This window comes from Bos grunniens, chromosome 18 (assembly GCF_055505025.1).
Source record: "Bos grunniens cultivar Pamir isolate PY7600 chromosome 18, Bosgru_T2T1.0, whole genome shotgun sequence".
Taxonomy (NCBI): Eukaryota; Metazoa; Chordata; class Mammalia; order Artiodactyla; family Bovidae; genus Bos; species Bos grunniens.
The window spans coordinates 4729900-4744634 of record NC_141182.1 but is presented as its reverse complement, the minus strand read 5'-3'; the positions used below and the strand labels follow the sequence as shown (position 1 = coordinate 4744634).

Here is a 14735-nt window from a genome sequence, read left to right as displayed (position 1 = left end):
GTCTCAGCTTTTTAATATGCTGTCTAGGTTTGTCATAACTCCTTCCAAGGAGCAAATGGTCTTTTAATTTCATGGCTGTAGTCACTGTCTGCAGTGATTTTGGAGCCCAAGAAAATAAAATCTGTCACTGCTTCCACTTTTTCCCCATGTATTTATTTGCCATGAAGTGATGGGACTGGATGCCATGATCTTAGTTTTTTGAATGTTGAGTTTTAAACCAGCTTTTTCACTTACTTCCTTCACACTCATCAAGAGGCTCTTTAGTTCCTCTTTACTTTCTGCCATTGGAGCTTAGGCGACTGAGTTTAATCCCAGTCTCTGCTAATTGTGTTGCTAGTTGGGTAGTTTGAGCAAGTTAGTATTTCTTTGCTAAATTTCTCTCACTCAGTTATTCACTGCTTCATGCTTTGTGAGAGTTGTATTAGTTACTGTATCAAGTTTCCCCCACCCTTCTGTGGCATCCTTGTGGACCTATAAGCAACTTCATAAACTGTAGCTGCTTCTGTTATTGTTGTTGGCTGTTGTTACTTTGTCACAACCACTGAGCTTAGCCCAGGAAAATCATATTCCTGGTGGGGAAGGTTCAGATTCATGCTTATGGTTGACAAAATCCTCAAATGACCCATCATCCCCCCTTCAAAGTTCTGAGGCATGCGGTATGATTTCGTGTAAACTCTGAAGTGGCAAGGAATCTGGGGAAAGAGAACTGGGGGAGCTCATAAGCACATGGCAAGGAATTGAGAGGAAGTCCTCTTTTGACCTCGTCCCAATACACTCGCAACCAAGCCTTGCAAACAGCAAACAGCCACGAAGCCAAGGGTGTCACAGGGGAAAAGTGGAGATTTGAAAGTGAAAACCCCCTCCCCTTAATTCTGTAACTGAACCCCCACTCCTCGGTAGAACCTGGCATGATCCAAACCCCAACTCTTTGGATCTCATTGCACGGCTTTTAGGCAAGTGTGCAGTCATGCTAAGTCATGCAGAACTTGCTCATAATAAAAGCACCACAGGGGGAAGAAAACCACTCCTTGGGGGCCCCAAGGGACAGAGGGAACCCGCATAACTGGACTGAAGGACAAAGGAGAATACAGATGGAAAGATCTGCACAGAAAACAGCTCTTGAACTTGAGCAGATCACCAGCCCAGGAGAGACCCAGAGCTAGTTTGGAAGGGACACTCTGCCCAAAGTCATCAGCCGGACCTTTCATACAGACGGGGGCAAAGGGTTACCTAGAGGCACAGTTTGCGTGGCCTGAAAGCTACTCGGTTTCATCAGAAATGCTCTTATGGGGATGGTTTGAAATAAAAATGTATGCATAATTATACCTGTCTATCTCATGTGATAATCATCATGATAAATTCTGTGTTCCTGTCTGAAAAACGGATTCCCTTGGAAGGCATGAGCCTGGGGTTCTCTGCACCCCATTGTTTGCAAATGTCATGGCAGGCTCCGTGGGCACATCTGCGCTGCCTCCCTGGGCTCTTGGGTGGACCCTTATCTGCACACGTCACCCGGATGGCTCACAAAGCCTGCCCTACTCAGCCCCCTGGTGACAGATGCCCTTTCCCGTAGATGTCAGCCGTTCAGAATGCACGCGCTGAACACGGGGTACCGGCAGGTGTGGCTAGCAATGCCTTGAGAGCATCTGCAGCCTCCTGTTTGCTGCCAGACGGGTTTTTCCCGTTGTCCCGCAGGTGTCTAACTTCTGCCCACTTTCCCAGCTGGTCTCTGAATGTCACACATTGTTTTCACAGTGGTGTCGGCAAGGCCAGTGTGTCAAGCTGGGGGACCTGGGGCCCCGGCCCATCCACGGCCAGTGGTCTGCCTGGTCGAAGTGGTCAGAGTGTTCCCGAACGTGTGGCGGAGGTGTCAGGTATCAGGAGAGACATTGCAACAACCCCAAGTAAGGCTCCGACAGAAAGTCCGTGTTTGTAAGACCCGAACTTTCAGCCTGCTCCATCTTGCCTATTTGTTTATCTTGCTTATGCCTGTTTTTAAGGGTGGTTTTCTTCTGTCTGGTTAATAGCAATCAACGAGGGTTTTACTGTTTGTATATAAACACTGTGTGCACTTCCCTGGTGGCTCAGTGGTAAAGAACCCACCTGCCCCTGCAGGAGACTCAAGTTCGATCCCTGGGTTGGGGAGATCCCCTAGAGGAAGAAGTGGCAACCCACTGCAGTATTCCTGCCTGGAGAATCCCATGGACAGACGAGCCTGCTGGGCTACAGTCCCTGCTGCTTAGTCGCTCAGTTGTGTCCAACTCTTTGCAGCCCCATGGACTGCAGCCTGCCAGGCTTCCCTGTCCATGGGATTCTCCAGGCAAGAATACTGGAGTGGCTTGCCATTTCCTATTCCAGGGGATCATCCCAACCCAGGGATCAAACCCATGGCTCTTGTGTCTCCTGCATTGTAGGCGGATTCTTTACCCACTGAGCCACCTGGGGGCTATAGTCCACGGGGTCGCAAAAGAGTCGGACACAGCTTATCTACTAAACAGCAACAAGTGCGCTGGGGGAGGTGAGCTGGGCAGAAACCTGAAAACAGCAAAGGAGTTTATTCTCTGACTGCTGATCACAGATTCCAGTAATGGGGTGGATTACTTTCGGCATCTAAATTAGAGCTGCGTGCCTGGGATACTGTAGAACATAGAAGCTTGGCTGGTGGACGGTGTGTGAGTGCATGCGTGTGTGTGTGAGAAACTGATGACCTGGAGAAAGCATGTGGATTTTTGCCCTGCAGGAATGTACATCAGCACGTGTTGACAGATATGCCTGATTTTTAAAGAGAAACCAGAAATCTGAAAAAAATGTTGTGAAATTTCCTAATTTGTAAAATATCGACCACACATTCAATTTTCTTTAGAAAAATAAAAGGCTGGGAGGACTCATCAAATACCTCTGGGGTGAAACTGGCTCATGGGCACCCTCTGATCTGGTGGCCTTGAGATTCTGAGCTGTCTGTCTCTGTGCAGAGAAGGTGGTGTCATGTTACTTTCCTCGGCCCTAATTCCCCCATGCAGCGCGTGTGAGATATATGTTTCCTGATGGGTGGCGTGATGTCAAGAGAGCTCAGGACTTGGAAACAGAAAGATGTGACTCCAGATTCTGGGTCCACCACGTATTAATGGCGTCGCTCTGGGAAGGTTGCTTGAACTTGGAGGTTGGGTTAACATATAAGATGGAGATGAGAACACCCACTTCAGATGGTTTGAGGAGATTGGAAATTGTGTCTGTAGAGTTTCTGGCACACTGGGGAGCATCCAGGGGACATTCAGCGAAAGTTCGGAGGTCCACGTGGTTTTTAATTATCTTCATCCTAAACCTGTGGGCTTCCCAGATGGCACTATGGTAAAGAACCTACCTGCCAATGCAGGAGATATAAGAAACCTGGGTTCGATCCCTGGGTTGGGAAGATCCCCTGGAGGAGGAAATGGCAACCCACTCCAGTATTCTTGCCTTGAGAATCCTATGGACAGAGGAACCTGGTGGGCTACAGTCCATGGGGTCACAAAGAGTTGGACATGATTAGGCACAAACACACACATGTCCTAAACTCACCAGGAATACGGGTAACAGAGGGTCAGCCCTCAGAAGCAGTGGGGAGAGGGCTTCCTGATGAAATCAGACATGAGAGAAGGCGATGGAGTGAGAAGAAAGTGATGGGACCTTGGAAAACAGTGGATTTAATTTTCCAGCATGACTTGGTATGGATGTTGAGAACAGAGGCTCTTAGGCCCAGTACCTGAGTTTGCCTCCTACTCCGCCCCTGCCTAGCTGGGTGGCCTTGGACAACTGACTCTCCCTGCCCTGCCCTACGTCCCTCATTTGTAAAAAATGAGATAATGACAGGATCTACCTCATATGAGCTGGTGTTTATAAGTGCTGGTATTTATAAAGTGCCTGGCACATTGTAAGCACTGATGTTTAGTAGGTTGAGAATGTAAATAAATAATGAAACTACAGCAAAAGGAAATTTTGAAAAGACAAATAGTCACCTGAGTCAGCATCTGAGCTGGATCAAGAGGCCAGTTTGTTCCCTAATATAAGGGAGGGTTTGGAGATTCTTTGACCAGGGTTTGTTAGGTGGCATTTGGAATATCTCAGAGGCTGATGTAGGATCTCTAAGCTTCGGCACTCTTAACGTTTAGGTTGAAAATTTTTCTGTTGTGAAGGTTTGTCCTGTACGTGGCAAGGTGTTTAGTAATAGTTCTGAGCTCTACCCACTCCATGCCAGTAAGACGACTCCCCCTCCCTACTCAACTTCCAAGTCATGGCAATGAAAATATCTCCAGACGTGGCCCAGCATCCTGAGGGGGCACAGTCATTCCCTTGTTAAGTCATTCTGCTCTAATCAGACCCAGTAACTCACTATAATGAAAGGAAGACTTGTGATGCATTTACAGTTTAGACCAGATCATTAAAACCACCCTCCACATACACTGAGTATAGCCCGTGTCTTGGATAGAATTTTTAGAATCATTCTATTACTTTTCATTTTTGCAGCGTATTTCGTGGATCTGGTTTTCATACATCGCAACATTTTACAATCTCGATATTTTCCCAAGAACGAAAGAGATTACCTAATTCAATAGCTCTGCTGGTGAAGTGCATGAATGACGCCCCTGAGATTTAAATTAAAGCCTCTCTCATATCTGTGGGATTGAGAGCTCTTATTATAACAAGAAATTGTTCTTGGAAATAGCATACTGTAATTTTAGAAACACCTAATACAAGAATTAATCATTCGAGTGGTTCAGTTTGGTGCAATTTTATCATCTCAAACAAGATTGAGGCTAATCAGGATTTTGGTTAATTATGCACAAAGTCACAAATAAAGCAAGTAAATGATTGGCTGTTTGGAAACAATTGAATCAGTTCTCCATTCTTAGTTCATGTTGTCGTCCTAAGGCTGGTTTTTTCCTCTTTCAGGTTACTGATTTCTTTCTTGATTCAGTTGAAACATTTGGTCTGTTCAGATCACTCAGCTTGAGTACTTTCATTTCTTCATGTGAAAAGCAATGTGAGCTTTTTATTTCACATAATGATGGTTTTCCCAGAGCATATTTTGTTTCATAAAAAAATGAATTATTTCTAGTTGATTCATGGATTTATCAAACTTTTCAGCTTCAAAAGGACTGAAAGGTTATCTGGTCCTGGAATGGCCAGACCCAGCACATGTGGCCCTTCGTCTTTGCCCCATGTCTGTGACAGACCCATTCACCAAAGCCCCTGTGTTTTGCTGATCTCTACTCTGCCTCGGGAACTTTCTCAAAAGACTTTTCCAGGCATTTGCTGTCAATCAGGGTGGAACAGATGCATGAGCTGAAACCTGTTGTTTCATCTGATGATTTTGCAAATGGGTAGCAAGAGGAGACGGAGGCTCCCTTTCAGAGTGGCAGCCCTTGTTCAGGTCACCAGGCTGGATGTGGGGGAGTCGAACCAAGATCCCACTGTCTTCATCCTTACTGGGAACATTTTTTTCTGGTTCCCTGGAAAAGAGCCTAGTGAAATTCCTATACACTCTGTTCAAGAAAATGAATAATGAAAATTCAAATGGAACAATTCAAATCCTGATAAGTAAACTTGCTAAAGCATTCTGTGTGTACTTAGTCGCTCAGTTGTGTCTGACTGCACCCCATGGACTGTAGCCCCCCAGGCTCCTCTGTCCATGGGATTCTCCAGGCCAGAATACTGGAGTGGGCTTGCCATGCCCTCTTCCAGGGTATCTCTCCAACCCAGGGATCCAACCCAGGTATCCCACATTGCAGGTGTATTCTTTACCATCTGAGCCACCAGGGAAGCCCATGAATACTGAAATGAGTAGCCTATCTCTCCTCCAGGGGATCTTCCTGACCCAGGAATCAAACCTGGGTCTCCTCCATTGCAGGCAGATTCTTAACCAGCTGAGCTACCAGGGATGGCATTCTAGAACTCTCTAGAACATTCTTGAACGCTCCTAAACTATGAATCCATTTGAGAAAGACTAACAGAAGAATCATTGAATCATATCTCTGGCCCATTTTCCAACCAGTAAATTCCAGACTCAGCTGATTATCAGAATCACCAACTGTGCTTTTAAAAAACACTGATTTCTTCATATTCCTCATCGTGTATTTTTATTGAGAAAGCCTTTGAAGAAGTCCAGGAATATTTATATGTATGTGTGTGTGTATCTGTGTCTGTGTATATTTACACATGTGTGATTGATTGTATATAAATATACATATGCTGCTGCTGCTAAGTCGCTTCCGTCGTGTCCGACTCTGTGCGACCCCATAGACGGCAGCCCACCAGGCTTCCCTGTCCCTGGGATTCTCCAGGCAAGAACACTGGAGTGGGTTGCCATTTCCTTCTCCAATGCATGAAAGTAAAAAGTGAAAGTGAAGTTGCTCAGTCCTGTCTGACTCTTAGCGACCCCATGGACTGCAGCCTACCAGGCTCCTCCGTCCATGGGATTTTCCAGGCAAAAGAGTACTGGAATGGGGTGCCATTGCCTTCTCTGTATATGTGTATATATATACACATATGTAAATATATGTTATATAAATATATATGTGTGTACGTGTATATATGGAGGGAGAGTTACATATATAAATACTTCTTAAAAACAGCTTCCCAACTGCTTGTAATGCTCAGCCATTGCAAAATATAATGATCAACCAACAATATAACCATTTGTAGTCAGGACTGACTAAATTATGCAGAAGCAAATATGGATATATTTCATAGTAGTCTCATATAAAGACAAAATCATGCACCTAGATATTTGGGGGTTTTTTGTTTTTAATCATACAGAACTCATTGTACCAAGGGACATCATGGTAGAATTTTCTGTTAATTTATCCTAATACTCATGTTCCAAGTTGCAGGGAAAAAACGTATTTGAAGATTTGATGGCAAAGTCCAAATTCTTGCCAGTCATTAAAAGTAGAAAGCACTTTAAAATAGTTACAATTGATTGGTCCTCTGCCCAAAGCTCTTCCGGCGGTCTCTCAGGTAATCATCACAGCCGTCCTCACTCGACACATCGGGAGGCTGGCTGAAATTGCCTGCAGAAAAGCTGGCAAGGAGCAGAGTGTGCTTCCCTTCAGATCTGCGCTGCCCGCAGCCCGCCCCCGAAGCGCTGGGCGTCCCCGTCTCCCTCTTTGTCTTCCTGTGCCCGGCCCCGCCTGCTGACCGCAGTTCCATGCAGGCACAGCTGAGCAGGACCCGCATCCTGGGGAGCCCAAAGGCATGAGGTGGAGCTCTGCTCTGGCTCTTTCTAGCCATGTGACCTCCATTCAGCACATCTGAGAAGCGCTGTCGGCCATCTTTCACTTCATCTGTACACTGAGGGGATGGCTATGTGAGGTTTTTTGCTGGTTTTTTATTTGACTACCCTGGGCCTTAGTTGCGGCACGCGAGATCTTAGCTGTGGCACGCAGGCTCGGTAGTTGTGGTACATGGGCTTGGTTGCCCCACGCATGTGGGATCTTCGTTCCCTGACCGGGGATCCAACCCACACCCCTGCATTGGCAGGCAGATTCTTAACCCCTGGACCACCAGGAAGTCCCTGTATGAGTTATGAGGTCTTTTCCACTTTCTGAATTGAAGAATTCACAGGTGGTCCTCTTTCACTTTGTTGAATTTGAATAGTCTAAATGAAGCTTATTTGTAAAATCTCAGACTAGAAAGGCTTACGCTGAGACAATTTTAATTATGCACGACTTGTAAAGATGACCAGGAATAGAGGAAGGCTCTCATGTGGCACTTTAAGATTTTTCTAAATGCTTTTATGGATAATGTTTAAGAATTCTTGGGGGATTCGATCTAGCACAATAACTGCTAAATGCTTTAGTAGCTGTTCCAGAGTGTTTTGAAATAGCTTAAAAATCTCATTCTAGCGATGTGACACTTCCCCGTTCTGTTGAATCCATTTTCGCATAGGAGGATTTGATCAAATGTGCTGAAGCAAATCCAGAGGTGTTTTATAGCATTCCTGTGCTTCCTAAAGAGACAAGGAATTTTAATCACATATATTTATTAACTTGGATCCTTCTTCTGTGTTACATGTTTGCATTGAGCTTTTGTAAGAGATGATCTATAGATGGTTTTTAATCCATTTCATGGAAATGAAAAGAGGTAATTTCTTTGTGCCTGGAGTATGCTGGAGAAGACATTATTGGTAACTTTTTTCAGTGGGGTTGACACTCCTTTTTTATTTTGCTTTCTGGTTTTTGCAGTCTACCTAGCAAGATCAGGATTCCTTACTCTGGAAACCCATTTCCCATTGTGCTTGGCAGGAAAGGAGCAGGCCACCTGCAATGTTAAAAAGGAATTACGCAGATACAAACAAGGGCATGTTCCCCCACCCCCGAGTTTAGAATCCTAGGAATAAAGCACTTATGAGTCTGACAACCCTAGACTGGAAGATATGGCAAGTCATACGCTCAGTGTCCTAATGGACCTTCTACATCCCAGGAGGTGCTCTGCAAACCATAGGGGGAGGAGAGGGGTCAGAGATGGGAGCCAAGCTGGGAGGAGGCTGGATCTGCACTGGAAGGGCTTTGGTGACCTTCTACAAAGGAGCTCAGTGATCTCTACATCCCAGGAGGTGCTCTGCAAACTGTAGGGAGAGGAGAGGGGTCAGAGATGGGAGCCAAGCTGGGGAGGAGGCTGGATCTGCACTGGAAGAGCTTTGGTGCCAACAAATGGGGCATGTGTGTTTGCGTGTGTCACACACTGAACACGAACATTTAGGTGTGTTTGCAGATTTCCCTAACACACGAGGTAATAGGATGAGTGTCAAGAATATGCCTCCGTCAGTCTTTATGGAAGTCGCCAGAATGTACAGATTGGATTCAGAGGTGGCAAATACATTTCACCTAACATGGCAATTGATGAACAGTGGTTGTATCTACCCTAGGGCCATGCAGAGAAAAGAAATCAGAGAAAAAGAAAAATCGTTGGTTGATTAGTTATGTCTGCCATGGGTACAAGAAGGGTTGTGGGCTACATATTTCCACTGTTGTAATAGACTGTTCCCACTGCCATACACTGTGACCATGACCATAATGATGGCCCCTCCCTATAAGATTGCCTGTGACTAATAGTGAGCCCTTTGCTTGCTGGTATTTAAAGAGCTGTAATTTTCTTGTCAGGCCTCAGTATGGCGGCAAGTTCTGTCCTGGCTCTAGCCGTGTTTATCAGCTGTGCAATATTAACCCTTGTGATAAAAACAGCTTGGATTTCCGAGCCCAGCAGTGTGCAGAGTATAACAGCAAGCCTTTCCGTGGATGGTTCTACCAGTGGAAACCCTATATGAAAGTGGAAGGTAATTTGGTCTCTATGAACCTCAAACAAATATATCTCCATGTGAACAGTAATGTGAATGAACAGCACAGAAAAAATTGCTGCCTGTATAAAAGACTTTCAGTGTTTACCTTTCATTCCCCGGGCCCGTCCTGGCCCAGGTTTTCATTCAGTTCTGTGGGTTTGTTTATTTTTCCACATTTTTTTTTTCACAAGACATCCCTTGCCTCCCACATGTATAAGTTGAAGAGGTCATGTGTTTGGAATGTACTTATGTTTCTAAACTTACTTTTGACATTTCAGCGATTAAGTCTCCCAGGGATGTTAATTGCAATTGGTATGAACTGTCCAGACCAAAAACTCATGAAACCATATCTGCCCCATGGAGACACCATTCTCAGTAACTGACATGGTAGATGATAACAGACATGGGAAGACCTATTTTCAGACTGTATGCACACTCACACACACGCACACATCATGAATAAGAAATATCTCTATATTAAATTCTTGGGACTATAGCAAAGTAATAGCTTGTATTTGAACTTTTACATTGATTTGTTTTGATTTTGGCTCAATATCAAAATTTAGTTACCATGTGTATAAGTACCAGATTTAATGTACTTTCTGTTACAGAAACAGAATAATTCTGTGCAAAATAAGCTGAGACCATTCTGTTTCCTATCAATTTTTTTCCATTCACTCGCTGTATCAAAACTCATCTACCCTCTCTTGGAAAAGGATAAATGTGAATCCCACTCAGACATATGCAGAATGGGAAGAGACCAGATTTAATGATAATTCATTGGAAATAAGACAGAGGGCTGCTTCTGTACAAAAGCTCAAAATGAACCTATATTATCAATAACCAAAAAGAACTGATGTAATCAGACCTCATTATAATAAGTATTAAATAGCTTGTACAAATCAGGTGATACTACAGCTTTGCTCAACGTCAGCAAATGTTACAAAATATTTTCTGGTTTCAAATTTCTGTCACTAATATTATTGCAGCTTTACTAGGTAGGGAACTTGCCATTTCATTCATTCATTCAACAGATACTGACTGAGGACCCCCTCCTGGGAGACTCTCTGCTCCGTGCAGAGGCGAGGACATTGAATAAAACAGAGACCCCATGCATAGGGTCTCACATCCTACCGCAGGAGACACAAAAGTTAAGGCTTTCGCATCCTTTCCTCTTCTCTCTTTAATACTTACTTAAAATCGTAGAAGACAGACCATGATTTGAAGGTCTGTGACATTCATGCTGCTTGGGAAGAATCAGGGAAAGACTTTTCATAAATCTAGACAGTCCTTGTCTTACACTGATTAGCTTTTTCTTCTGTATTCCTTTTTTTAAATTGAAGTATAGTTGATTTGCAATGTCTGTTAGTTTTAAGTGTACAGGAAAATGATTCAGTTATATATATGTATATATTCTTTTTCAGATTGTTTCCGTTTATAGGTTATTGCAAGATATTGAGTATAGCTGTCTATGCTATACAGTAGGACCTTGCTGTTTATTTTATATGTATCAGTGCATATCTGTTAATCCCAAATTTAATTTATTAAATTAATTTATCTTAATTTATCCCCCACCCCAATTTCTGTGTTTCTAATAGACTAGTTCCTAAACTTTCTCAGGAACCTGTGTGGAAACACTGAACTTTCTATAACTTGTTAATTCTTGGCAATGATGAAGAAAAGAGAGGGTATCTGTGTTTTCTAGCTCCCTAATCTCACATGCACTGAGGAGGACTCGTGAAATAAAAATGCTATTAGAAAAAATTCCTAGGTGAGAAAAAAAATGGAATCCATCCCTATGGCTGCACATTTGGGCCATAGTAACTTCCCTTCGCTCCTGTCTTTGACCCTGTCTTTTATGGAGTGGTTTGGGAAATGTGTCCAGTTGCGAACTGCTCACACGTTTGTTGTAAGACTGTTGTCAAGGATTTCACACAACATCGCCCACATCAAGTCTCATGTGAACAGCGTCATGTGGAATTCCTGGCCGGAAAGGGCTCTTTCTATGGGAGAAATTGGCACGAAAATGCCTTTCTGATAACAAGAGCTCTATAAAGATAATACTTTATTTTTGCGTGTGATACCAAAAACTTCTCAGAGACCTAACATTGCTTTAGTCTTAATGCTGAGTTTGTTTACTTCCTCTGCCTTTTCACGATTTGACTCTTTTCTATGTTTTGTAAACATTATTGGCCATATGCCTTTTTTCCAAAGTGCCTAAAACGTTTCCTCTTAAGAGACTGAATAAATATCTAAAATCACTGTGCCTGTCCTAAATCGCAATCAGAAAATTATGACCTATGGGCCAATTGTGACCCTTTTTTAAAGCATTTTTTTTTTTAAGTGGACCACTTTTGAAGTCTTTACTGAGTTTGTTACAATACTGTTTCTGCTTTATGACTTGATTTTTTTGGCTCCAAGGCACGTGTGATCTTAGCTCCCCGACCAGGGAAGCAACCCATACCCCCTGCACTGGAAGGCAAAGTCTCAACCACTGGACCGCCAGGGAAGTCCCTGACCCGTCTTTTTAAATATTGTTTTATTGTGACACAGCAATGCTCTTTCATTTACATGCTATTAATAGCTGACCTCAGGGTCTGTGAAGTCTTAAATATTTACTATCCAAGGAGGGTAGGGACACAAGCCACCAATCACTTGTATTGTGGCTCTTAGGATTAGGAAAATAAAGTTCTCATGTATTAATGTTAAAGTATTATATGGATTACTAAAAGGAGTTCATGTTTTTAAAAGCCACACACATCTGCTCTCAGGCATCCATGCGTGCACACACCGACATGGAAAACTGTAACACTTTCCACCTTGACCATAGTAGCTTTCTAAATAAATTTAACTCATCTTTTCAGTAATCACGTCATTGTCCTAGGATTTCCTCTTGACCGTGACCTCGTTTGATCTCTTTGCTTCTAGAGGAAGACCGATGTAAACTGTACTGCAAGGCTGAGAACTTTGAATTCTTTTTCGCCATGTCCAGCAAGGTGAAAGACGGGACTCCTTGTTCCCCAAACAAGAACGACGTTTGCATTGATGGGATCTGTGAAGTAAGAGAACATTTCTGCTTTGGAACATGTGGTCATGCTTGTGCTGCCTCCTATTAAATGCATAGCAGGAGAAGTGTTGCAGGAGATTCTTATGTCTGGATAAGAGCAGCTGGTGAAGGGAAAAGGGTAACATTTTCAAGCTGGACGTGAGTTTTTATCTCCAAGTCCCTGCTCACTTTCTTGACCCCTTTCATGACCCCTGTCCTGTGATTTGAGTTTCTCTTTCACTCCCTTTCCACATACGGAGGTGCTGGTGTATCCTACTTTACATGAAAGTTGTAAAAATTAAATAAGAATGGAGATAACAGTAGTGGGAGACTTTTCTTGCGTGTTCACTAAGTACATGCAGTACACGCTTAGAACCTCGTAAATGTGCTTGGAAATAGCATTTCTGTTTATTGTGGGTTAGTTTTTCTTTTTCTTCCGGTATCTACTTTCTCTTTTCAGTTTGACTGTGAGCTCCGTGATCTTTTAAGGGAGTGTGAGTGTCCTTGGGTTGGTGTCAGGGTCGGGGGGGTCCCAGCATTTTTATGTTTCACTGGTAGAACTGGCCTGAATAAATTCCCCTCCCATTAACAGCAGTAGTGGCTTTTCACAGTTTTACAGATGAAGGCTGTAAGCCTTAGAGAAGTTTTGTGACTTCCCTAATCATATGTCCAGTAATAGCAGAGGAAGGATTTAAATCCCTAGTCAAACTTGAGACTCTGCTTTTAATCCTAAAGCTGCACCACCTTCCTAATATTCAGTAAATACAGAAAACCATGTATACCTTTTGGTTATTCTAAGCCAGTGGCTTCTCAAATGTTTGATTTTCTCACTCTTTTTTTTTTGGTCACAGCCAGTGGGATGTGATCATGAACTTGGCTCTAAAGCAGTTTCAGATGCCTGTGGTGTTTGCAAAGGTGATAACTCAACTTGCAAGTTTTACAAAGGCCTGTACCTCAACCAGCACAAAGCAAATGGTAAGAAATGCTGCAGATTCGGTGCTGTGAGTGGTGGGACATGTCCTTTGCTGCCAAATGAATCTGAGACTTGCTAAATTCGATCCAGCTTTTCACTAGCTCATATGAGGCATGGAAGATGATGGCTTTTGATGCTTTGTTATTGCTCAGTCACTCAGACGTGTCCGACTCTTGACACCATGGACTGCAGCACGCCGATCTTCCCTGTCCTTCACCATCTCCTGGAGATTGCTCAAACTCATATCCATTGAGTAAATGATGCCATCCAACCATCTCATCCTCTGTTGTCCCCTTCTCCTCCGGCCTTCGATCTTTCCCAGCATCAGGGTCTTTTCTAATGAGTCAGTTCTTCACATCAGGTGGCCAAAGTATTGGAGCTTCAGCTTCAGCATCAGTTCTTCCAATGAACACCCAGGACTGATCTCCTTTAGGATGGACTGGCTGGATCTCCTTGCAGTCCAAGGGACTCTCAAGAGTCTTCTTCAACACCACAGTTTAAAAGAATCAATTCTTTCGCACTCAGCTTTCTTTATAGTCCAACTCTCACATCCATACATGACCACTGGAAAAACTATAGCTTTGACTAGATGGACCTTTGTTGGCAATGTCTCTGCTTTTTAATATGCTGTCTAGGTTGGCCATAACTTTTCTTCCAAGAAGCAAGTGTCTTTTAATTTCATGTCTTCAGTCACCATCTGCAGTGATTTTGGAACCCAAGAAAATAAAGTCTGTCACTGTTTCCATTTTTTCCCATCTATTTGCCATGAAGTGATGGGACCGGATGCCATGATCTTTGTTTTTTGAATATTGAGTTTTAAGCCAGCTTTTTCACTCTCCTCTTTCACCTTCATTAAGAAGCTCTTTAGTTCCTCTTCACTTTCTGCCATAAGGGTGGTGTCATCTGCATATCTGAGGTTATTGATATTTCTCCCGGCAGTCTTGATTCCAGCTTGTGCTTCATCCAGCCCAGCATTCCACATTATGTACTCTGCATATAAGTTAAATAAGCAGGGTAACAATATACAGCCTTGATGTACTCCTTTCCCAATTTTGAACCAGTCCATGGTTCCATGCCCAGTTGTAACTGTTGTTTCTTGACCTGCATACAGATTTCTCAGGAGGCAGGTCAGGTGGTCTGCTGTTCCCATCTCTCTAAGAATTTTCCACAGTTTGTTGTGATCCACACAGTCAGAGGCTTTAGCATAGTCAATGAAGCAGATGTTTTTCTGGAATTCTCTTGCTTTCTCTATGATCCATTGGATATTGGCAATTTGATCTCTGGTTCCTCTGCCTTTTCTAAATCCGTCTTGAACATCTGGAAGTTGTTGGTTCACGTACTGTTACTTATGCAAGAGCAGAGGAGGATGAGTAGTTTTAGCAACACAAACATCCAGAGGT

General features: G+C 43.4%; 1 protein-coding gene across 13 annotated transcripts in view; it reads left to right on the top strand.

Annotated features, from left to right (window-relative positions):
• ADAMTS18 (ADAM metallopeptidase with thrombospondin type 1 motif 18) overlaps positions 1 to 14735 on the top strand; it is a 314623-nt gene that overhangs the window by 258175 nt on the left and 41713 nt on the right. For 11 of the 13 annotated variants that reach the window (XR_015145275.1, XR_015145277.1, XM_086350001.1 and 8 more), the window contains 4 exons: positions 1756 to 1904; positions 9141 to 9313; positions 12245 to 12375; positions 13214 to 13337. Coding sequence is in view for 9 of the 13 variants with exons in the window: in XM_086350001.1 (XP_086206127.1) it covers positions 1756 to 1904; positions 9141 to 9313; positions 12245 to 12375; positions 13214 to 13337 (577 nt within the window). In the remaining 4 variants the exon portion in view is untranslated. Of the gene's footprint in view, positions 1 to 1755; positions 1905 to 9140; positions 9314 to 12244; positions 12376 to 13213; positions 13338 to 14735 lie in introns of those variants that run through there. The other 2 variants (XR_015145276.1, XR_015145278.1) reach the window with 1 other exon arrangement.